General features: G+C 40.9%; 1 protein-coding gene across 3 annotated transcripts in view; it reads left to right on the plus strand.

The window, feature by feature from the left end:
- Positions 1-24,002, plus strand: part of Ogt (O-linked N-acetylglucosamine (GlcNAc) transferase) — a 42,340-nt gene extending 18,338 nt beyond the window's left edge. For 2 of the 3 annotated variants that reach the window (XM_036174060.1, XM_036174061.1), the window contains exons 6-22: positions 3,957-4,036; positions 5,913-6,108; positions 6,383-6,523; positions 6,992-7,092; positions 9,900-10,053; positions 10,137-10,238; positions 10,711-10,890; positions 12,148-12,306; positions 12,398-12,487; positions 13,317-13,442; positions 13,968-14,138; positions 14,248-14,364; positions 14,460-14,630; positions 16,691-16,843; positions 20,051-20,303; positions 20,568-20,691; positions 21,799-24,002. In XM_036174060.1, the coding sequence (XP_036029953.1) occupies positions 3,957-4,036; positions 5,913-6,108; positions 6,383-6,523; positions 6,992-7,092; positions 9,900-10,053; positions 10,137-10,238; positions 10,711-10,890; positions 12,148-12,306; positions 12,398-12,487; positions 13,317-13,442; positions 13,968-14,138; positions 14,248-14,364; positions 14,460-14,630; positions 16,691-16,843; positions 20,051-20,303; positions 20,568-20,691; positions 21,799-21,973 (2,493 nt within the window). In that variant the 3' untranslated portion in view covers positions 21,974-24,002. Of the gene's footprint in view, positions 1-3,956; positions 4,037-5,912; positions 6,109-6,382; positions 6,524-6,991; positions 7,093-9,899; positions 10,054-10,136; positions 10,239-10,710; positions 10,891-12,147; positions 12,307-12,397; positions 12,488-13,316; positions 13,443-13,967; positions 14,139-14,247; positions 14,365-14,459; positions 14,631-16,690; positions 16,844-18,704; positions 18,842-20,050; positions 20,304-20,567; positions 20,692-21,798 lie in introns of those variants that run through there. The other variant, XM_036174062.1, reaches the window with a different exon arrangement.
- The last annotated feature ends 1,702 nt before the right edge of the window (positions 24,003-25,704 follow it).

The following is a 25,704-nucleotide window of genomic DNA, read 5'->3' on the forward strand; positions in this document are numbered from 1 at the left end:
AGGCTGACCAGGGATATATAGTGAGACCCTGTCTCAAACCAAAACCCAAAAATAATAGATTTTTTCAAATGTTCTTTAAAAAGAAAAAAAGGAAGTTGGTGAGGTGATATTCATATATTCATATGACCTTGATTTACTTTATTATATATACTTTTTTGAAACAGGGCCTTTCCACATAGCCCTAATTATGCTGGAGCTTGCTATGTAGACCAGGCTAGCCTAGAACTCAGGAGCTGTACTTCTTTACTTCTTCCTTTGGGCCTGGGTTACTGGGATTAAAGGCATGTGCCACCACACCTGGCTTTGATCTTTTGACAGCATATCCATAGATTAAACTATACTGTACCCCATAGATCACTCACACACACACACACACACACACACACACTCACTCTCTCTCTCTCTGTCAGTCAGGTAAAGCTTGTTTGTGTATGTGATAGGAGGAATGAAACCTAAGGCTTTGCACATGCTGGACAAGCGTTCTGCCATTGAGCTATACCCTGAACCCTCTTTATGAAGAACGTTCTACATAATGAATGGAGGAACAATAGACTATTAGCATTAATAAATTAGGCATTTAACAGTGGCAAAGAAAGATAGCATTGGACACTATTTGCTCTTAATAGGACTAAATCATTCCATCGGTGAAGTAGGCTTTCAAAGAAACAAGGGCTGAATGTGTAGCTCAGTGATAGAATGCTTGCCTAGCATGAGCAAGGCCCTGGATTCTGATTCTTAGTACACATACACAGCATGGTACTGGGTGGGGGCACACAGGTAGGTTTTGTGTGCTTCTAGTTTTAATAGTTTTCAAGAGACTGGCTAGATGGCTAAGGGATTTAAGAGCATTGGCTGATGTTCCAGAGGACCCAGGCTCGATTCCCAGTACCCACATGGGGATCTGAAGCTCTCTTCTGGCTTCTGAGGATACCAAGTACACATGCAAGTGCACAGATACATGCAGACAAAACACCCATACACATTAAAAAGAAGTTGAGCTGGGCATAGTAGCGCACACCTTTAATCCCAGCACTCGGGGAGACAGAGGTGGGTGGATCACTGAGTTTGAGTCCACCCTGGTCTACAGAGTGAATTCCAGGATAACCAGAGCTACATAGTGAGAATCTATCTCTAAAGCACAAAAACAAAAAACCACCAAACAAGTTTCTAGGAAATGTGTAGAGCAGGGAAACATGTTAAGATACCAGAGGGATTTTATCGGCAGAAATGTCAACTATGACCTTGTATAACACTGATCTGAGTTTTCTTTTCAGCAAGGTGAAGGAGTAAAAGTAGAGGTTTAAATGAAATCTGGATGATTAAAGGAGATAGACAGTTCTTCTTTTAGAACATTGTCTGTTGCTCTTTTTACATTATACTAAATAAGCTGCTTTTCTTTTTTTTTTTTTAACAAAAAGATTTATTTGGTGATGTACATGTGTGCAGATACTCATGGAGGCTAGAAGAGGGTATGGGATCCCCTGGCTGGAGTTAATAGCTCTTGTGTGCCACCTGACATGGATCATGGGAGTCAAACTCAGTTTCTGAAAGACCAGCAGGCACTCTTAACCACTGAATCATCTCCCTGTGTTCTTTTGTAAGAAAATAAATATTCAGGTGCCACATGACCTCAGTCCCAGCATTCAGAAGTCAGAGGCAGTCATCTGTAATTTGTAAGGCAGTAAGTTCAGGTCTATGTATAGATCTGTCTGCTTTATATAGTGAGTTCCAGGACAATGAGGACCCTGTCTCAAAAACAATGAAAAACAACAACAAAAAAACACTACATAAACAAAACCCAAATGACTTAAAGCTTGTTGAGAAATCGTGTGGGTCCTATTTGGATAATAGGAAGTTAATCAGAAATGGGACCACTGAATGGATATTTGGTGTTAAAATTATCTTTATTCTTTGAAGATTTTAGTTATTTTGTTTGTTTTCTTTGTGTAGCCTTGGCTATACTAAAACTAGTTAGATCCGCCTGCCTCTGCCTCCCAAGTGCTGGGATTAAAGGCTTGCACCACCACTGCTTGGCTTTAATTTTTAATTCTGTGTATATGTGTGGTTGTGTGTATGTATGTATGAGCAGGTGCCACTGGAGGTCAGAAAAAAAGTGTTGGATCTCTCTGTAGCTGAAGTTCTAGGTGGTTGTGAGTCTCCTGATGCAGATTTGAGAATTGAACACAGGTCTTCAGCAAGACCGTTTTGAGCTCTTAACTACTGAGCCTCTCCCCTCCCCTCCCCACCCCCTTGACTATATCACCATCTAACTTTTTGTGGCCTAGAACTTACTCTGTAGAACAGGCTGGCCTCGAACTCACAGAGATCTACCTGCCTCTGCCTCTCCAGTGCTGGGATTAAGGGCATGTGCCACCATGCCCCCCCCCCCCCAAACAGGGTTTCTCTGTGTTGTTTTGGTGCCTGTCCTGGATCTCACTCTGTAGACCAGGCTGGCCTCAAATTCACAGAGATCCTCCTGCCTCTGCCTCCCGTGTGCTGGGATTCAAGGTGTGCGTCACCACTGCCCAGCACCCAGTTCATTTTTAAAGATCTGATGATGATAGTGTGGTTATGTTTGAGTGAAAAAACACTCTTGTCTCCTCCCTAGAATCCATAATTTAAATGGGATGAAATGTTTGAGATTTGCTTCAAAATTATCTAGAGAAACGGGGAGTAGATTAGAATACATATTAAATAAAAACATGATTCATGAATTATTAAAGATGAACCAAGACATGCTTTTGTTGTCTTCCCTGTTTTTGTGTATTTTTGAAACTTTCTATAAAACATTTTTTAAGAGGGCCAGGTGTGGTTTATGCTTATAAAGCTCAGCACTTGGGAGGCTGAAGCAGGAGGATTGCTGTGAGTTTTGGGCCACACTGGGCTACATAGTGAATTCCAGGGCAGCAGCAGAGTTAGAGCTTATCTCAAAGCAAAAGTTAAAGTTTTCAGGATAGCCATCTATGACTGTAGATAACCTAAGCTGAGTGAGTCACATCGTTATCTGACAGAGATTGATTGTTATCTATGTATGGAGGAAGCCTTTCTAGGAATCTTTAAAATACTTGAAATTATTTATTACCTTTATCTTTTCAGTGTTTTGGTTAAATATATATTTACTATTCTAGAAAGGATACTTTTCTAGGGCCTTATATAATAGGCTAGCATTCTACCACTGAGCTACTCCCCTGCACCAGAATATCATTTGCTTATTCAGAGAAAGTGTCTCATATAGCCCCAGGCTGCCTTCAAACTCATTTCGTAGTTGAGGATGACCTGAGCTCTGAGTCCTCCTACCTCCACCTCCCAACTGCTTGGATTATAATAGGTTTGTGTCATGCCTGGCTTAATGTTACAGCTCTAATTACACATTGTACTAAGGACTTGCTGGGTTGTGTATATACCTAAGAGCTCACTGCTTGTTTCTGCCACTGTCTTTTAGAAGTGTTAAACTGACTGACTGAATAAAATAAGGCCAATCATTAAAAATATTTTGCTTGTATAATGGTTCATGCCTTTAATCCCAGCACTTGGGAGGCAGAGGCAGGTGGATTTCTGAGTTCGAGGCCAGCCTGGCCAGAGCTACATGGTGAAACCCTTTCTCAGAGACCAGATAAATGGAAAAGACGTACTCTGCTAAGTTAAATTGGATCCATTGTGCTCATGAGGTTGTTTTTTTTCCCTTTCTTGGGGCGCAGGGAATGGAAGTTCCTATGAGTATGCTAAGCAAGTGCCCTGTCACTGGGCTGTACACACCCAGCTCCTCTCTCCAGTTCTTTTGATATCCGTGAGCTTATAGATGAGAGAGAACTAAATAAGAAATGTTCTTAAAACCAATGAGATTTAGTCTAGAAAATGTGATTGGATATCTAAACTGACTTCAGAATAAAAGCTGAATGAGAAGTTAATCTGACAAAATCCTATCTTTTTCTAAGTAACTGTCTTGTAATTTTTAGGCTGTCACCCTTGACCCAAATTTTCTGGATGCTTATATCAATTTAGGAAATGTCTTGAAAGAGGCACGCATTTTTGACAGGTGAGACTGTTCTGTTTGATCAATTGTCTTGTCTTTGCAGAGTTCGGAGTGAAATGGGACAACAGCTTCTTGAAGTACATGTTTTAGAGTGTGGGTTTCCCTCCTCATGTGGGCTTTGTTACATTTTACTAATAGATGTTGTTGGCTGACTTTTCCTTGTTGGTTTTTCTGAATGCTTTTATCCTTCCACTTAGTTCAGCTGAAATTTCCTTTGTTGTAAAACTGTTAGAAAATACTACCTTTTGGACTAAATTTGTTCTTTTGATCTGATTCAGAAAGCTAAGTTAAAACTTGACTTTTTTGGTATGTAAAATGAACAGAACATTTCTTTAAAAAAAAAAAACAACAAAAACTTGACTTAACTTTTTGGTTTAAGAAACTGCTTTTCTAATTGCGCACGTGTGTGTGTGTGTGTGTGTGTGTGTGTGTGTGTGTGTGTGAGAGAGAGAGAGAGAGAGGGGGGGGGGGGGCTGTATGCACACATGTGTGCAGGTAGAAAAGAGAGAGGGAGGGAGGGAGGGAGAGCTGGGCTGTGTGCACACATGTGTGCAGGTAGGAGAGAGAGAGAGAGAGAGCGCGCTGGGCTGTATGTGCAGGTAGAAGAGAGGGAGAGGGAGAGAGAGGGAGAGGGAGAACTGGGCTGTATGCACACATGTCTGCAGGTAGACTGCACATGGGAGTCCAGAAGAGGACATTGGGTGTCTTCTCAATCATTTTCCTCTTCCACCTTCTGCTGGTGAGGCAGTCTCTCATTTTTGGCTAGGTTTGCAGTCAGTCAGTCTCAGTGGCCGTCCTGTCACAGCCCCTGCTCCCAGTACTGAGGCTCCATGGATGTATATGGCCATCCCGAGCTTGTTCGATGGGGGCAGGGATCCAAACTCAGGTCCTCATAATTACACACCAAGCACTGGGACCACTCATCAGCTTCCCGGCCCCATGCTTTTTTAGTTTGATGTCTGGGTGCTTTTGCCCGAATATATATGTCTGTGAGTTCTGTGGGCAAGCCAGAAGAGGGTGTCAAATCTGGATTACAGATGGTTCTAGGATTAAAACTAGAGTCCTCTGGAAGAGTAACCAGTGCTCTTGTCCTCTGAGCTATCTCTTCTAGCCCTTGACTTTTAACTTTTGTTGTCAAAGGAAAACATACTTCTTGAGTGGGAATCGATAACTTTTCCTGGCACTTGGGAGTCTGAAGCAGAAGGATTGCTGTGATTTCAAGCCCAGGCTGGACTTTAGAGCAAGATCCTATCTTTAAAAACATAACAGGGCCTGGGTTTAGTTGCTTACACCTATAATGCCAGCACTTGAGAGGCCAAGGGAGAAGGGCTTGCTCAGACTTTGAGACCAGCTGAAGCTACAGAGTAAAGTCTTGGCTCAAAAACCAAACCAAAGCACACACTCCAAAATAAAAGTGCAGGGCTGAGGATATTGTTCAGTGGTAGAGCCCTTGTTTAGGTTCAGTTCTTAGTACTACAAAAAAAAAGTATATTTTATAAAGGTGAGATTCTGGTATTCAATAAAATATATCATAAATTAATTGTCATTAGTGAAAATTAATTGGCATTTTTGGTATACTTATGTCTGGTGTTAAATGGAACAAAATACTGTACATTCAAGTTAGTTGGATTTAGGGTAGATGAGATGGTTCAGTGGATAAAAGTGCCTGGCCTGCAATTCTAATGACCTGGGTTTGATCCCTGGAACCAGTAATGAAGGAGAGAACCAACTTCACAAAGTAGTCTTCCGACTTCCACTTGTGTACTGCGGTATATGCCAACCTGTACACATGTCATAAACATATTTAGAATAATGATGTTTAATATTAGTTGCATTTTGTGTATATGTGTTTGTATGTTTATTTTTGTTTTTCTCACAGAGCTGTGGCAGCTTATCTTCGTGCCTTAAGTTTGAGCCCAAATCACGCGGTGGTGCATGGCAACCTGGCTTGTGTGTACTATGAGCAAGGCCTAATAGACCTGGCCATCGATACCTACAGGCGAGCTATAGAACTGCAGCCACATTTCCCCGATGCTTACTGCAACCTAGCAAATGCTCTCAAAGAGAAGGGCAGCGTAAGGATTTTCTGTCTATTTTTATTTCTTTGTTATGTGGTAGAAAGGTCTTCATTGTACATATTAAGTATTGAGATGGTTATATTGGTTTTCTTTGGAGGTTTGGTTGATGGGAAAGAGATTACTGAAAAGTATCCATTTTGTGGTGTATTACCAGCCATTTGCGGTGTATTACCAGCCATTAGGCTCAGTGATGCAGTTATTTAAATTACTAGAACAGCAGTAGTTTCTGATTCTTTTGTGTAGTATCTGAACGGTTTGTTTTATTTTCCAGGTTGCCGAAGCAGAAGATTGTTATAACACAGCTCTTCGTCTGTGTCCTACTCATGCAGACTCTTTGAATAACCTCGCCAACATCAAACGGGAACAGGGCAATATTGAAGAGGCGGTCCGTCTATATCGCAAAGCATTAGAAGTAGGTTGAATGCTGTGGCTGGGTGTCTAGCCTGTGTGACAGTAGAGGGAAAGCAATTACGTTTCCTGCCATTCATTCACCTTTTTTTTTTTTTAAGAGAATCATTCATTATCTATGTAAGGGCCTATGACAAGCAAGACATTCCTACATTGCGTTCGTTATTTTATGCATAGATGAGATCTGTACAAAGCTAATGAATAGTAAACTGAATAAAGTTCTTCCAATGAAGAACTGAGGTCAGTGTCTGGTGGTTGGTAGGTGTGGTAGGAGTTTAGAAAAGAGGCCTCTTTTGAAATGAAGACAGGTATAAAATGGAGGAAGCAGTAATTTAAGCTATTAGACCCAAAGAAAGTAAACTTGGAAAAGGTGGAGAGAAGTAAAGGTACATTGTGAAGCTGTCAGAATTGTGGGAGGTAATTGGGAGATTCTTTCTGCTATTTAATGTCATCTGTAATCATGACTCTGTAGGTCTTCCCAGAGTTTGCTGCTGCACATTCCAATTTAGCAAGTGTACTGCAACAACAGGGCAAGCTGCAGGAAGCATTGATGCACTATAAGGAAGCCATAAGGTAAGAAATTCATAGCTGCCTTTTTCTATTTTCATTTTTGAGATTATAATATAATTATATCTTTTCCCCTTCCCTTCCTTGCAAAACCCTCCCGTATGTCTCTCCTTGCTCTCAAATTCATGGCCTCTTCCATATATTGTTGTGACTTGCATATATGTATATGTATTTATATGCAGATATGTCTCTAAATACAATTGGCTCAATGTGCAGAATGTTCCCCAGATAGGTATTTTCAGGGCTGACCATTTGGTATCGGATAACCACTGTGCTCTTTCCTATAGAAGACGGTTTCTTCCACTCTCAGCGTTCCTTAGATGCCTGGAGTTCTTTGTGTAGGCTTGAAGCTTCATGGGCTCTCCCCCTTTCACTTCAGCATCTCTTCTCTTCCTTGTGTTTTGTTTGGTTTTTCAAGACAGGGTTTTCCTGTGTAGCCCTGTCTATCCTGGAATTCACTCTGTAGACCAGGCTGGCCTTGAATTCAGATCTTCCTGCTTCTGCCTCCCAAATGTTGGGATTAAAGGCATGTGCCACTACTGCCTGGTATCTCTATTTTTTAAAGGCCAAGAATGGTGGCACATGCTTTAATCCTGGCATTCAGGAGGCAGATATAGGTGGATTTCTGTGAGTTTGAGGCCAACCTGGTCTACATTGCAAAAGAGCCAGGCCAGCCAGTGTTACATGGTAAGACCCTGTCTAAAACAAAATTTAGAGATTAGAGAGGTGGCTCAGGGATTTGAGAGCACTGGCTGCTCTTTCAAAGTACCTGGGTTTAATTCTCAGTACCCATGTGGTGGCTCACAGCCATCTGTAAATCTAGTGTCAGTGACTCTACCCTCTTATAGTTTTCAAGAGTGCTAGGTATGCACACGGTATACCTAGCCATACATGTGGGCAAAACATTTATACACATAAAATAATAAAATAATTTTTAAAATTAACAATATTTATTTCAAACTTTTTTTTTGAGACAGGGTTTCTCTGTGTAGCTTTGCGCCTTTCCTGGGACTCACTTGGTAGCCCAGGCTGGCCTCAAACTCTCAGAGATCCACCTGGCTCTGCCTCCCGAGTGCTGGGATTAAAGGCGTGCGCCACCACCACCTGGCCAAACTTTTTGATTTGAGACAAGGTGTCTTGGTATAGCCTTGACTGTCCTGGAACTCATTATGTAGACCAGGCTGGCCTTGAACTCAAAGAGATCCAACTGCTTCTGCTTCCCAGGTGCTGGGATTAAAGGCATATGCCTCCATGCCTGGCTTCTTTATTTTAAAAAATCATTTAAAATTCTTTGTCTGTGTATGGTATATGTAGTTCATGTAGATGCCTACATCAGAGATCAGAAGAGGGCATTAGATCCCCTGGAGCTGGAGTAAAGGTGGTTGTGAGCTGCCCTATGTCAGGTTCTGGGACCCAAACTCGGGTCCTCTGGAAGATCAGCCCTTTGTTACTTATTTATTCACTTACTTATACTTGTTTTTAGTTCTTTCAAGACAGGGTTTCTTGCTTACTTTCTGCTTGCTTTCCTTCCTCCCCTCCCCTCCCCTCCCCTCCCCTCCCCTCCCCTCCCCTCCCCTCCCCTCCCCTCCCCTCCCCTCCCTCCCTCTCTCTCTCTTTCTCTCTCTCTCTCTTTCTTTCTTTCTTTTACTTTCCTTCCTTCCTTTCCTTCCTTCCTTCCTTCCTTCCTTCCTTCCTTCCTTCCTTCCTTCCTTCCTTCCTTCCTGTTCTTTCCTTCCTTCCTTTCTATTTTTCTTTCTTTCGTTTTTTTAAGACAGGGTTTCTCTGTGAAACAGTCCTAGCTGTCCTGGAACTCACTCTGTAGACCAGGCTAGCTTCGACCTCAAAGAGATTTGCTTGCCTCTGCCTCCCAACTGCTGGGATTAAAGGTGTGCGCCACCACTGCCCAGCTCCTGCTTTGATTTTTTTTTTAAATTGTATTCTATTTATTTTGTGTGAATGGAGGGAATGTGGGCATATACTCTGGTGCCCATGTGGAGGTCAGAGGACAACTTACCGGAGTTGTTTCTATCGTTTCATATATAGGTTCTGTGGATTGAACCCATGTTGTCAGGCTTGATTGTAGGTACCTTTACCTGCTGAGCCATCTCACTGGTATTTTAAAAATTTTATTATCATCTTCAAAAATGATTTGTTTTGCCTTTTTTGTTGTTGTGTTTGTTTTTTTTTTTCTGGGGGCGTGGGGTGGTTTGTTTTTTGAGACAGGGTTTCTCTGTATAGCCCTGGCTGTCCTCTGTGGCTTGTTCTGTTGACCATGCTGGCCTTGAACTCAGAGATTTACCTGTCTTTGCTTCCCTAGTACTTGGATTAGGTTTATTTTACTTTTAACTATGTGTATAAAATGCTTTCAGAATCCAGAAGAGGGTGTGGATCCCCTAGAGCTGGACATTGTTTTTTGTTTTCTTTGTGTGTTTTTTTTTTAGCTGGGGATTGAACCCAGGGCCTTGTGCTTGCTAGGCAAGCGATCTACCACTGAGCTAAATCCCCAACCCAAGAGCTGTACATTGTTGCTAGAAAACTCAGGTTTTGGAAGAACAGTAAGAGCTCTTAACTGCTGAGTCCCAACTATTAAATAATTAATGATTATTTAGTAATTGTTATTAATAGTTAAAGGTTTGGCATTTGGCAGGTGATAAATGCCTCCCTCTCCCTCTTTGGTGCTGGGGATTCAAGCTAGGCCTCATGCTTGGTAGGCAAGTACCGTACCACCAAACCACGTTACCCCCTACCCCCCCCAAATATGTTAATAACAACAAAGATTTTCCACGAGATAATGAGCCCCTTGTCTTCTTCAGAATCAGTCCTACATTTGCTGATGCTTATTCTAATATGGGAAACACTCTAAAGGAGATGCAGGATGTTCAGGGAGCCTTGCAGTGTTACACTCGTGCTATCCAGATTAATCCTGCCTTTGCAGATGCACACAGCAATCTGGCTTCCATTCACAAGGTACTGCTGTTTCTTCTAACATGGGCACCTTAGCACTGAAGTTTCATTGTAGGAAACTCCTTACAAGATTGTTTTCTTTCCAGGATTCAGGGAATATCCCAGAAGCAATAGCTTCTTACCGTACAGCTCTGAAACTGAAGCCTGATTTTCCTGATGCCTATTGTAATTTGGCTCATTGCCTACAGGTAAAGAATAGTCCAGTGTTTTTCTTTCTGTACTGTTACTACTTTTTTTTCTTTCTATTTTTCCCCCCAGACAGGGTTTCTCTGTGTAGCTTTTCACCTTTCCTGGAACTCACTCAGTAGCCCAGGCTGGACTTGAACTCACCTGCCTCTGCCTCCCGAGTGCTGGGATTAAAGGCGTGCGCCACCACCACCTGGCCTGTTACCACTTTTAATTTTTTTGTGCTATGATAATCCAAGCCTGGCTGGAGATTGTTGTTTTTTAGCAAGTGGAAGTCAGAGGCAGCTTTCAGCAGTAATTTCCATTGTAACACATACATCCCAGGCATTGAACTCCAGTTGTCTGTACTCACTGAGGCATCCCCAATACTGTGTTTGTAGTAGGCTATCTAATATTATATTAGGAAGTCAAATACTTGTAAAATAAATCCTTGGGTAGGTTTTCTGGGTGATAATTTCTTTTTGCTTCCTCTAGATTGTCTGTGATTGGACAGATTATGATGAGCGAATGAAGAAACTGGTTAGTATCGTAGCTGAGCAGCTGGAGAAGAATAGGCTGCCTTCTGTGCATCCTCATCACAGTATGCTGTACCCTCTTTCTCATGGCTTCAGGAAGGCTATTGCAGAGAGGCATGGGAATCTCTGCTTGGATAAGGTGACTCCTTCTTTAGTTTTTCCATTATAAACTAAAACCATTGCATAGATCAAATTTATGGTATGGCTTTCCCAACTGGCATGTGGTCCATATCACCCAAGTTGAGAACTGAAACGTTCTTAGCTATACCAAAAGGCACTCTTCTGGGGTGTCCTGTCTTCAGCTGGACTCCCTTCACTCCAAAGGATGGAGACTCGGATTTCTAATTCAAACCAGTTAATGGTAGTGTTTTCCTTAAGGTACAAATCACAGTTAGGCATGGTGGTGCAAACCTATAATCCCAGTACTTCTGTAATCCCAACACTTAGAGACAGAGGATGGTTAATTGAGGCCAGCCTGGGCTACATAGCAAGCTCCTGCCTCAAAACCCAAAGCAAGCAAAAATCTTCACCTAATAAGAACATCTAAAAAGCAAACTAAAGGCAACAACATAAAACCCCACTGATGTTCAAATAGAGTGTATTAAGGAATTATATACTCAACTTTGAGAATTAGAACATGGGTCAATAGCATTTGGACATGGTGGTAGAGTAAAATTTCTTTTTTTTTAAATTTTTTATTTTTTTAAACACAAAAATGCTTCTCTGCAGAATTCCCTAAAATATCATACTCTATCCACTTTTCTTCATCTAGACGTTTGAGCCTGTTCAGGCTATTTCATAGGCCTCAGAACAGATCAGGTATGAAGTATGAGCACTGTGCAACCAGCCATCACATCAAACTGTCCACATGAATTAAATGAAGATTGCTGTCCAGAGTTTTTCATAATTATGTGTTTGTGTGTGTGTGTGGTTTTATATTTCTATCTTTATTTACTTAGTTTTTTTTATACCAGGTTGGCCTTAAACTCTCTATGTAGCTGAGGATGACCTTGAACCTCTGATCCTTTATGCTTCCACCTCCTAGTTGCAGGGACCACAGGAGTGCACCAACATGTCTATTATTTTTTTGTTTGTTTGTTTTGTTTTGTCTTGTCTCGCTATGTCACACTGGCTGGCCTGTAAGTCTATATAGACCAGGCTGGCTTCAAACTCAAAGGTCCCTATGTCTCTCCTCCTGATGGCTGGGATCAACGATGGGGACCATCATGTCTGCTTTTTATGTAGTTCTGGGGATGGAACCCTTAGGGCTTCATACAAGCTAGACAAAGCACACTACCAATTGAGTTTACATCACCAGTCTCTGTTATCTGTCTATTTGTAGATAAAACCTTATACATGATGTGACTTACTAATGAACATTGTATTCTGCTGGTAGATTAATGTCCTTCATAAACCACCATATGAACATCCAAAAGACTTAAAGCTCAGTGATGGACGATTGCGCGTGGGCTATGTGAGTTCTGACTTTGGGAATCATCCTACTTCTCACCTTATGCAGTCTATTCCAGGCATGCACAATCCTGACAAATTTGAGGTAAGAAGAGGTTTAGTCTGTCATCTTTGTTTTTAAGCCCACTATCTTGAGAAGGTTGGAGCGGAGGTCATTAAGTCCTCTTGCCTTTCAGGTTTTCTGCTATGCCCTGAGCCCAGATGACGGTACAAACTTCCGAGTGAAGGTGATGGCAGAAGCCAATCATTTCATTGATCTCTCTCAGGTAGGCAAAACACTGATCCTTTTTCTAAGATTTTATGATTTCATACTTAAGCGTATGTGTTTGGTATGGTATGTGGGTATGTGCATGTATGAGGACATGTGCCCAGGGAAGCCAGAAGAGGGTGTCAGATTTCCCAGACTTGGAGTTACAGGGGGTGTAACATGGGTGCTGGGAGCAAACACAGGTCCTCAGCAAGTACCTTTCTCTCTCCAATTTTTAAATTTTGAGTAAATTTGAAAAAAAAAACTATCAATACAAAAATGTGTGTGTGTGTGTGTATATGTGTGTGTGTGTGTGTGTGTGTGTGTGTGTGTGTGTGTGTGTGTGTGTGTATCTTCTCTATATAACCCTGGCTGTTCTGGAGGTCAGTCACTTAAACTCACTCTGTAGACAGATTGGCTTCTCGCTCACAGTGGGATTAAAGGCCTGTGCCACCATACCCAGCCAAGTGTGGAAATCTTGCTCTTTCTGTAACCCTGTTACTAATCCATCTAATCTAGAATAAAAGTCTGCTTCCTTTATTTTCCATTCATGTAATGCTTTGATGCTATTATAGTGGTGCTAAATCCTGTGTTGCCTCCATTAACTTAGTTCATTGCCATGCTTCTCACCTCCTGTTTGCTTTGAGTGTTGGAGACAGGGTCTCATGTAGCTGAGGCTGGTGTTTAACTCCCTGCTTCCACCTCCCAAGTGCTGGGATTATAAGAGTGAGCCACTGTACCTAGTTCTCCCATCTCTTTTGCATCTAGGTCTGAATTCTGTTTAATGCCGTGAAAACAAATTGAATTAATCTTGAGATTGTACATAGTTCTTGTTATCTATTCCATAGATTCCATGCAATGGAAAAGCAGCTGACCGCATCCACCAGGATGGAATTCACATCCTTGTAAATATGAATGGGTATACCAAGGGTGCTCGAAATGAGCTCTTTGCTCTTAGGCCAGCTCCTATTCAGGTAAGAGAATAATCATTCACAGTGTTTATTGGACCAAAAAGACAATGGGTTTTGGTTTTCCTCCATCTGACTAACTGCCCTTGAAAACAACAGGATAGACATTCTTGATTTTAATAGTGTTCTTGGAATACATGAGGATAGATTTTTGGGTGTAGACCCAGTGCCTACAGGTAAAATGTCAGTGGAGACGAGCATTTCATGGTTTTATATAAGTAGCTCTTAGATATACTTGAAGAATACCTTGCCACTTAGAAGGTTAGTCGGAAACGCTGCTGGATTGCTCTTGGCTAAAGAAGTCAGCCTCCAGTATTTGTTTATTTACATATATGATTTGGGTGCCTTTTGATGAAGATCATCTTTTGATTGCTTGTTACACACACAGACACACTTTGGTAAACCTTTTGATGAAGATCATCTTTTGATTGCTTGCTCTACACACACACACACACACACACACACACACACTTTGGTAAGTTCGCAGATGGATGAAAGTTTTTAGTTTTTGGTCTGATTGTTTTTTTTTAGGCAATGTGGCTGGGATACCCTGGGACTAGTGGTGCACTGTTCATGGATTACATCATCACTGATCAGGAAACTTCCCCAGCTGAAGTTGCAGAGCAGTATTCTGAGAAATTGGCTTACATGCCCCATACTTTTTTTATTGGTGATCATGCTAATATGTTCCCTCACCTGAAGGTAGGCAGAATACAACACTTTGGGGGAATTCAGAGAACTGTGTTCATTTCCCCCTTATTATTGTTCATATGCACCCTGAAAGGCATATCTAAAACTTTTTTTCCAATAGAAAAAAGCAGTCATTGATTTTAAATCCAATGGGCACATTTATGACAACCGGATAGTTCTGAATGGCATCGATCTCAAAGCATTTCTTGATAGTCTACCAGATGTGAAGATTGTCAAGGTCAGAACCTGGTCAGCATTTGTCATTAAAAGAACTAAATTTGTGAATTGTTCTTATAATGTATTTTTATTTCACTGATGTTTTTGTTTCTTCAGATGAAATGTCCTGATGGAGGTGACAATGTAGACACCAGTAACACAGCTCTTAATCTGCCTGTCATTCCCATGAATACGATTGCAGAAGCAGTTATTGAAATGATTAACAGAGGACAGATTCAGATAACCATTAATGGATTCAGTATTAGCAATGGCCTGGCAACTACACAGGTGGAGACCGTAAATGTGTACCACCATACATGCATTGTTTCCTTTGTCTTACAGCCACTCTGTGTTTTTTTTTCTAAACTTACTTATTTTTATTTTCTGTACGTTGGTGTTTTGCCTGCATGTATGTCTGTGTGAGGATGTTGGATCCTGGGATTACAGACAGTTGTGAGTTGTCATGTGGTTGCTGGGAATTGAACCCAAGCCCTCTGGAAGAGCAGTCAGTGCTCTTAACTGCTAAGCCATCTCTCCAGCCCCTGAACCACTCTGCTTTCTTTCTGCCATCTCTCCAGCCCCTGAACCACTCTGCTTGCTTGCTTTCTTTCTTTCTTTCTTTCTTTCTTTCTTTCTTTCTTTCTTTCTTTCTTTCTTTCTTTCTTTCTTTCTCTTTCTTCCCTCCCTCCCTCCCTCCCTCTTTCTCTCTCTGTCTCTGTCTCTCTCTTTCTTTCACATTTATTTAATATATATACATTCTGTCTTCATGTATGCCTTCAGGCCAGAAGAGGGCACCAGATCTCATTATGGATGGTTGTGAGCCACCACGTGGTTGCTGAGAATTGAACTCAGGACCTCTGGAAGAGCAGTCAGTGCTCTTAACCACTGAGCCATCTCTAGCCCAACCACTCTGTTTTATAGAGGAGGAAATGAGCTCCTTGGAAACTGGCTCTTTTGTAATTGTGTCTAGTCTTAAAAGTCATCTGGCTTCAGCCATCAGGTTCCTTAGTGAGCGCCTACTGTGCCAATACCTTCTTTTTGCCTGTCTGTGTCTTTATTCTCTTATCTGTAGGCACCCTATGGTTTTTTTTGCCTCTGTAAACTCACTGTTTTCCTGGCCAAATCTTGCACAGCCATTCAGTTCAGATAGTTCTTAGAGGAACCAGTTCCTGTACTAATCTCTTGTCTCCTGTGCTTCTGTAGTATTTTGGGTTCATTGTTACATTCAGCACAGTACAGTGTAATGCTTATGTTTGTATCCTTCAGCAAATGAAATTACTTTAGCGCTTATGTCTTAATCACAGTAATATGTATTCCCTGAGTATGTGTGTATGTGTGTAGCATACTTGAGTGGAAGAGGACACGGATCTTAGACCTCTTAGGAGTTTACTTTATTGAGATATCCATAGTCCTGTAACAACATAAAGCATAAGGCAGTGCTCAAAAGTATGGGATTTGCAAATAAGACTGTAGTTGAAGTCATGAGATGGGAGAAGAAGGATCAGAGATAAAGGTTTGACATTAGCCTGGGCTATATGAGAGCTCCACCCCACAGAAGCTTTTCCAAAAAAGAGATAAGCCAAAGGATGGGGTGATATCTATAGTAGAATGTTGATCTAGAATGCATAAGGCTCCAAGGTGGGCATGTGTACACGCACACATACACTGGAAAGAGAGTGCAAGAGTGAATGAGCAAGCTAGAGAGATGGCTCAGCTGTTAGGAGCACTAGCTGCTCTTCCAGAGGACCTGTGTTTGAGTCTCAGCACCCACATGGTAGGACAGCTCACAACCATCTATAATTCCAGTTTCAGGAGACCTAATGCCATCTTCTGGCCTCCCTAGGCACCAAGCATGCACATAATACACAGACATACATTTGGGTAACACTCATAATATTTTTTTTTTTTTTTAAGAAAAAGAATCAATTCATAAGATATAAATTGGTATAAGCATTTTAAGTCCTGTCCCTGAGCTGTAATGAGAAAATGTTTCGATATAGTTCATTTTTAAGACATAAAAAGTGATACCATTATTTTGACTGAGGAAATGCCCTAAGAAAATTATTGCTATAGATATCACCCCATCCTTTTTTTGGGAAGGCTTCTGTGTGGTGGAGCTCTCATATAGCCCAGGCTAACGTGAAACCTTTATCTTTGATCCTTCTCCCATCTCCTGAGTGTTAGAATTATAGATGTGTACCACTATTCCTTGTTTTATGCAGTACTTGTATCAAACCCAGGGCTTCTTGCATGCTCAGCAAGCCCTTGACCAACTTGACTACATCTGCAATTCTGTTTGGTCTGTGTTAACTCTAATTTTAATCATCATGTTCTTTTCGTTATTCTAGATCAATAATAAGGCTGCAACTGGAGAGGAGGTTCCCCGTACCATTATTGTAACCACCCGTTCCCAGTATGGGCTACCAGAAGATGCCATTGTGTATTGTAACTTTAATCAGTTATATAAAATCGACCCTTCTACCCTGCAGATGTGGGCAAATGTGAGTATGTGTAGATTTGTTGTTAATGCCTATTGATGAGTACAGATTATGTGTATGGGCTATCTTGCTGAAGCTGTTCCCCCTTTTTCTTTATGGACTATTGTGCTTATTTCTTATTTCCAAGAATTGTGAAGTTTTTAGCTTAAAATTATTTTCATATTTTGAGATTATAATATAATTAATATGATTTTCCCTTTTCTTCTCTCCAAACCCTGCCATGTCCACTCCCTTTTTTCTCTTTCAAATTCATGGTTTTCTTTCCCTTAGTAGTTGTTGCAAGTAGGGTTTCTCAGGGTAACAGCCCTAACTGTCCTGGAACTCTGTACACCAGGCTGGCCTTGAACTCACAGAGATCCATCTGCCTATGCCTTCCAAGTGCTGAGATTAAAGGTGTGCACCACCACCACCGCCCAGTGTCTCTTTTTCTTTTTCTTTAGTAGTAGTAATAGTAGTAATTGTGTGTATTCATGTGTATTCCTAAATACATAAATACAACTCACTCAGTCTGTTTAATATAACTTGTATTGTTGTTTTTGAGATGAGGGCTCAATGTATCCCAGGCTGGCCTTGTAACATAGCAGAGGATAACACTGATCTTCTGTTCATTCTGCCTTTACTTTTTGAGTGCTGGGATTACAGGGGTTTGCCACCACATCTGGTTATGTGGTGCTGGGAATTAATCCAGGGCTCCCTTCCTGCTAGACAAGTAACTCTACCAACTGAGCTATGTCCACAGCCATTTTCAGTTTTGATTTCACCCTCTAATGTTGATGATGTATTTTCCTCCAGTGTTGGGGGTCATGCTCAGGGTGTGATACACAGTAGGCAAGCTTTGTACCAGTGAGCTATATTTCCAGTCTTTTGAAGTATTTATTTTGATTTCTTAAGGCAGGGTCTTAAGATGTCCTAGAACTCAGTATATAGGCCAGGCTGGCTTCAAACTTAGATCATCTGCCTCTGCCTCCTGAGGTCTGGATTAAAGGTGTGCACCACGAGTGGTTTCATTCAGTCTTGTCATTTTTAAACTTCATGCTATAAAACATTTATTCAAAGTGTTCTGCCCAAACCAGATGTCAACAAACAAGGGTTAGATAGTAAATGACATTAGCAATTTTGTAATTAGTAATCCAGTCATCTTTCCTATTTATTCTATGTATCATGAAAACACCTTAGATATTATGTAAATGTACCCATGGTCTTGTATATCAAATTTTATTTCTAAAAACTGGCTGCATGCCATACTTGATTCACAGGCCATAGTTTGCCAAACCCTGGCCTAAACTGATAGCAAAACTTGCTGTGTGGCCGCCCATGTTTAACAGTCTTGCAAGTCTATGGAGTTGAACCAGGAAAGTGTTGATCGATGACCCTCCTTTTCAGTGAGCTCGTGAGCCTGGTTTGCAGAAGCACAAGACTGAGTATATGGAGCTAGCTGGCCCTGAGTCTGTATAACTGAAATGGTGTATTTTTTTTAAACCTTTTGTTAGGAAGAAATCATTCCTTGTTTGATTTTTTTTTTCACCCCCTACCCCCAAGTATCTGTTGTGTTTGTCTGAAAGGGAAAGGTAATTTAGAAAGAGAGGAAGTGAATAGTTAGACCTCTGTTATCCCTGAACCCTCACTTTGGCTAAAACTCTGAAAGCAAAACTTACCTAATAGGCTAGTTTGAGTTTTGTTTTGTTTTTTAAATTCTGTTTATGAATATTCCTGCATCTCAATATAGAGCAACAAATGTGCTTTAAAAAAAAAAAAACCAAGGAATTGCTTCCAAGAGTGTTAGATAAATGTATGTACATTGTACAACGTTTAAAAATGTGAAGTAGTCTGAATTTGGAAATTTGTCTATTCTCACATTTTTCAGAGGAGGAAGTGTGAAGTTCTGTGATATGTTGAATAAATGCACTTCTGAATCAGGAGTAGGTAAACTGGTCTGGAGGCCAAATCCACTGCTTGGCTCGTTGCTTGGTTCTTTTTGATGCTGGGGTGGAACCCAGGTCCTTGCACATGCTAGGCAAGTACTCTACTGTTGAGCTACATTCCCAGCCTCTCATTGCTTATTTTTATAAATAAAACTTTGACATATGAACATACACATGTACTTAGACACTTACTATCTATGGCTGCTTTCAAGCTACAAAATAAGCAGTTATGAAAGAGTCCATGTGACTAAAAGCCAGTACTGTTTTCTATCTGGTCATTTATAGAAGTCTGCTGCCTTCTGATCTAGATTAGGCAAGTTGGCCAAGTACTGTTACTGTTCCTTATGTGGTGTGGTTTGAGATGTAAAATTTGAAGTACTGGATGTGATAAAATGTGCTGGTACTCCAACCTACTCTGGAGGCTGAGATAGAGTTGCTTGAGTCCATGAATTTGTGGCCAGCCTGGAAAACGTAACGAGACTCTGTCCCTTAACAACAAAAAATAGGAAGGGGGGCTTTACTCAGCCTCTCCGCCGCTTAGGAACTATCGGCAGTAATGATTCCTGAGGGAGGGAGAGTTGTCTTCTGTAGTAGTAATTTGCCCGTGCTCCAGTAACTCGCCCCCCACCCATTTTTATGTAAGCAATCCCAATGAAATTCAGTTGATCATAAACACAAAAATAGTAACATGTAGGTAGGAGGGGGTCTACAGAATGGGAAAGGTGAGTAATGGAGGGTGAAAATGATTCCTTCCAAAAATATGTATGGAATTGTCAATAATATTTTTTTTAAAAAATGTAAGCCACCCAAATTCCCATTTTTAACAGAGACCGCCGCTGCCTATGCTAGTTCCTGCCCGATACATATAGTTGCCTCAGATTGTAGCAGTTAGTGACTTGACTTTTGTTTTCTAATTCTTTTCTCTGTCCTCAGACTCTGGGGACAGCTAAGAGAAAAGGAGTAACTCAACTAATAAAATTCATCTCTTTGAAGGAAAGACCTGGGTCCCAAGCAGGCGTATTCACTTGTTTGAGGCAGGGTCTCCTTGAATTTAGGAACCTCCTGCTTTAGTTCCGCCAGGATTATAGGTGTGTGCCACAATGCCCAGATTAGGTGGTATTGGGGGTCAGTCAGAGGACTTTGTGAGTGCTAGGCAAACTCCCAGCTGAGTTGCATCGCCACATCCCAAGTATGCTTTTCAGTGGAAAGAAGAAAGTGAAGTAGAATCATTTTGGGAAAGGGCAGATGTACTATTAATCTCATTTTCCTCTTTTTTTCTTTTTTAAAGATTCTGAAACGTGTGCCTAATAGCGTCCTTTGGCTGTTGCGTTTTCCAGCAGTAGGAGAACCCAATATTCAACAATATGCACAAAATATGGGCCTTCCCCAGAACCGAATCATTTTTTCACCTGTGGCTCCTAAAGAGGAGCATGTCAGGAGAGGTCAGCTGGCTGATGTCTGCCTGGACACTCCCTTATGTAATGGGCACACCACAGGGATGGATGTTCTCTGGGCAGGAACACCCATGGTGACTATGCCAGGTAAGTGGCTGATAAATCATTGCATCCTTCTTTATGCATTAAAAGTTTTTTTTTTTTTTTTTTTGATCAAGAGGAATACTTGAAGGTGACATTGTAGTACTTGAAGTAATTAAGACAGGAGGATAGAAAATGGGACTTCTTCAAGCCTGAGTACTTGGCACCACCCTTCTTGTCTGTACTGTGTAGTACTTCAGTGCAATTAACAATGACGACTATGTGACGGAACAGTTGGAAGGTGTGCAATTACTGTCTTTTACTTTCCAGGAGAGACGCTTGCCTCTCGAGTTGCAGCTTCTCAGCTCACTTGCCTAGGATGTCTTGAGCTCATTGCTAAAAGCAGACAAGAATATGAAGACATAGCTGTAAAACTGGGAACTGATCTAGAATAGTAAGTAAACCGCCAGTAACAAACTATATCTGAGATAGAGAGAATGTGGCTAAAATAAAGCCACAAATTAAGGATATTTTAAAATAGATGAATTAAGTATATGCACTCTGGATGAGAAGAGACACGATCTAATCACTAGACTTTGGTAAAGAACTTTCCAAAGTGTCCGATGTTTGAGCCTAATAATCCACTTCACAGTAGGATTTAAAAACAAAACCAAACCAACACTACCACCAAAAAAGTACAAAAAAACTTAGTTGCTTGAAAATGAGTGGGAATTAGAGGGATCATGTTATGGTAAATGGAGCTTCACTCATTCAATGAAGTAGTGTTTCTAATTTTTCTCTTTGTTTCATGCTGTTTTTGTTTAATGCATTAATTTTTTTTTCTGGGTGATGGAGGGACACACCTTTAATCCTAACACTTGGGAGATAGAGGCAGGCAATCTCTGTGAGTTCAAGGCCAGCTGTTGTCTTCTGGCCATTACATGCACACACAAATACATGAATAGATAACCTAAATACACAAATAGAGTTCATAGGTTCTTTTTTGTTTTGTTTTGTTTGAAAGGAAGCATTACTATTAATATGAATACTGTTGGGTTGAACCTAACCAATGGAAGCCAACTTTCAATCTACTTCTGATGCTGTGTTAAACTCCATGACCAAAATTAACTTGGAGAAGAAAGGGTTTATTTGGCTTACGTATCCATGTCACAGTTCATCATGAAGGGATGCCAAGGCAAGAACCTGGAAGCAAGAATTGAAGCACAGAAATGGAGGAACACTGCTTGTTGGCTTGTTCCCCGTGGCTTGCTCAGCCTGCTTGCTAGGGCTGGCTGGCACTGTCTACATTGGCCTGGGTCCTCCACCATTAATCATTAATTAAGAAAATGTCTTACAGACATGCCCACAGACCAATCTGATGGATGCAGTTTCTCACTTGAGGTTCCCTCTTCTCAGATGTTTATGTTAAGTTGACAGGCCAATCAGAAAAAAATAATTATTTTTTTATATTATACCACAACATGACTAGGTAGTTTTAGGGTCTAGTTCTGAGTTTTTGTTCTGATTTGTAAAATTGGTTCTCTTTGTTTTTATTACCTAGCCTGAAGAAAATTCGTGGCAAAGTCTGGAAACAGAGAATATCTAGCCCCCTGTTCAACACCAAACAATATACAATGGAATTAGAGCGGCTCTATCTGCAGATGTGGGAGCATTATGCAGCTGGCAACAAACCTGACCACATGATTAAGCCTGTTGAAGTCACTGAGTCAGCCTGAATAAAGACTGCATAGAATTACCCCTAACCCTGAGCCTCAACCTTCTGGGGGAAAGGGAACTAGATAACATGCTTTGTGCTTATCTGTACAGCACCGTGTTGCAGATGGGTGATATATAACGATAATAGAGTAGCACAGGCAGACTTGCTTCCTGCATGATCGGGAGAGACGAGATAAGAAACTGCTATTCCAAAAGGAATCTCTGTAGAGTGTTGCAGCAAGCAGGTGGTGCAGAAGTCTGGAAGGTCTGGTCTCCCTTGGTCTTCCATGGGATGCTTAATGTGAAGGGAGATGATAGAGATTGACCAGCCATTTTGTGATTCCATGGATTGATCGAGTCTTCTGATCCTTCTTTTTTTCTTTATATTTTGGTTATTGGAGCTTTTAAAAATGTTTGCTTTCAGGTATTTTTACTCATGTGAAGTGATGTTGGTTGTTCTGAGATAAGGTTTTAAACTAAAATGTTGCTTCCTGTTTTAGTGTGTGAACTCTGACAGGGTGACAGGGACCTTGCTGGTGTAGTCTTTTTATAGGTTTTATAAACCACTGGAGTCTATATCAGTCATTTTAGTGTCTGACCTAATGCTTGAAGCTGACAGTGCTTTGTTGATTTAGATGGCGACTCAGATTTTTCAGCCTCGTTCCCATTTCTTTCCCCCCACCTCCCTTTAAATTCGCCTGTGACTTCTAAGGATACCAAGTCTTGTTTCAAACATCCTAGAGTGTTTCTCTTAGACACGCCATCTGGTGCCAAATGAAAATTCTTCTTTAATCACAAAGGGCACAGTTGTGGTACTGTTAATGATAATAATGTAGGTTTTTGTTTTTGTTTTGCCTAATTTCTACCTATTATACCAGTGTTTAAGCCCCTGACTGCCCCTTCTATGCTGCTTCCAAAATTGATAGTGTGTGATAAGATTTTTACCATCCTTTCTAAAGTTTGTTTTTGTTTTTAAAGTGAGTCCTGTTCTTCCTATTTCTTTCAGCAGAAATGAAATCCCAGGTAAGTATAAGTATTCAAATATTTGATTAGTAAGTTGCAGTTATCTCCAGTGCATTAAATATTATTCACTGACAGATTTCGAGGTAAAAGCTCTGCAGGACCATCTCTCTACAGGCAGTTATTTTTCAGACTGTGTTAATATATATCTTTTGGACTTAGTCTTTACGTTTATGGATTCAACCTTGGTAGTAGTGAGTTTGCATCACTACTTGGTTTAGAGTGCAAGTTAGACATTTGCGCTCTTGGAGCTTGAATTCTTGCATTTCAATAAAAGGCAGAGAGGGCTTGAGGCTTGAACAAGAAGCCGCCATATGAATCCGTTTGTACTGCTCTCCTGCACTGTTTCTACGGTGCAGACACAGGTCAGTCTCGTGTTAGTGCTCTAGCTTGTGGCTTTCCAAAGCACCTAGGCAGTGCACCAATCTGTAGCTGCAGCTGTTGCCTGAATGTACCTTAGCTGACAAGTTATTGACAATTAAGAACTTGAATTTGTGATTCTTACTGCTAGTTAAAACCTAAGCAAGGAGTCTCGTGTGTAATTCTGAAGCAGAATTACATTGTCATAAACTGTGTACCTTTAGTAATGTAAATCCAGGAACACCAGTTAAGGGATTTATTAATTTATTTTTTAACTGAATAAATATCAGTTAAAGGTTGCCAGCATGGTTACAGGTAAACTGACTTTCCAAATTCACGGAACTACTAAATGTGGGATTGGATAATAGACTTCCGGCTGTGATCTGTGGCCATTTTACATAGCACATCATTCCTCCTATAGGGATGAACTTTTTCCTGGCACGAAAAGTAGCCGCTCTGGTTGAAGCTTTGCTTATTGTAACAGGCTTTTATTTCCAGGTAACATGTCTGTGGAAGACTTAATTCTGATAGTTATAGATATTACTGGAAACTAATTTGTTTTTTTTCTATTATATTCTGCTTTATTGAAAAAGTAAAGCATTTAAATTGTGCTCCAGAAATACAGATGTTGTCTTGCGATCTTTAAATAAATGGATGATTTCCCCTTAATATGGCTTGATGTATTTTGTCTCATTATGTTGAGTATTACTGACAAAACCTATGCTTGAGTAGCTCAAAACAGCACAACCAGGAAGTGTTTCCCTATTTTAGGTGTGGTGTTGTTGGGAATTAACTTTGTTTTCTTAGCCAAGTCTGATGGGAGGATGGGAGATACTAAATAATCCCTTAAGGGGACAGCAGAACCCCAAATAACCATCTACGCTCTTAAGGGTCACTTTTGTTTACCTTCCATTCTGGGGATTGAGCAGAGGACTTTATGCATGGCAAGTAAGTACTTACAGACTGAGCTACAGGACGGCCTGCATACTCTCATTCTTTTTGGTTTTTCGAGACAGGTTTTCTCTGTGTAGCTTTGCGCCTTTCCTGGAACTTGCTTTGGAGACCAGGCTGGCCTCGAACTCACAGAGATCCACCTGGCTCTGCCTCCTGAGTTCTGGGATTAAAGGCGTGCGCCACCACCGCCCGGCTATTCTCATTCTTTATATGGTATTTACAGACAGAACTCTTCCCTCCACTGTAGACAGTGGTTGAGCTCAGCCATGAGATTGGCTTCTAGTTTTTCCAGAGACATAAAAGGGAAACATTTGGGGTTGGAGAGATGGCTCAGCAGTTGAGAATTCTAGGTACACTTCCAGAGGTCCCAGGTTTGACTTCCAGCACCTACTTTGCAATTTGCAACTGTTCTAGAGGATCCAATATTCTCTTTTGGCCTCCCTGGGCACGCACCAGGTATGCACATGGTGCCCAGTTAAACATACAGGTAAAACACAAATGAAAAATATATACGTTAAAATGGTATATAGGCATACAACCAGGCAAAACCCATATATATATATATATATAATAAAATACTTTTAAAAATATTTAATATTAAGCAAAGTTTCATATAATTTACTTACCAATTTTATTGTACCCCCAAAGCCTTAATGAGATTTGTGTTTGTTGGAATCTGCGTGCTTTGGGTCACAATGATAAATGGTGTTGGGGGGTCTGTGTCTTCTGACTCATAGCCTACCAGTGCTGGGATTTATAGCTGAGACAGGAGAATTACTAGAGGATCAAGGACATCCCAGGCTATGTAGTGAAACTCTGTCTCAAACAAAAAGGATGGTATGGGAAGAAAGGTTGCCTCATGACTCTGTAATGTGGGGTGAAGTCAACTCATTGTAAGTCTGTTTTTCACCCTCATGTTGCTAAGAGCAGCTTCTGCCTTCACTCTGAGAGTTCCCCAAAAAGACGAAAAAAATTTGGGTAACTGCTGAAATGCCTGAATTTTGAACGTCTTTTGCAGATTTAGACAGGATTCCTTGTAGCCAAGGCTGGCTGAACTTGAGGTTCTCCTGCTTCTGCTTCCCATGTGCTGGTGTTAAAGAGAATTTATAAGCATATGCCACCTTGTCCTGCTGGTTTTTTTTTTTTTTGACAGGATCTCCCTGCATAACCCTGGCTGGCTTTAAAATTTTCCTTCCTGACCTGGATTTACAGGTATGTGCTGCCATACCTGTTTGAACTGTTTAAAGATTTAATTTGAATCCTAACTTTTTATTTGAAGTTTTTTGTTGTGAAGGCAGTTAAGGCAGTTTCACAACATTGCTTAGACTGGCCTTGAACCTGGAAGTATAGGTGTGTACTATAACGCTTGAATTATGTTCCTTATACTTAACCATTTAGGCTCTTAACCTGTACTTCT

This window comes from Onychomys torridus, chromosome X (genome assembly GCF_903995425.1).
Source record: "Onychomys torridus chromosome X, mOncTor1.1, whole genome shotgun sequence".
In the NCBI taxonomy this organism is placed as follows: Eukaryota; Metazoa; Chordata; class Mammalia; order Rodentia; family Cricetidae; genus Onychomys; species Onychomys torridus.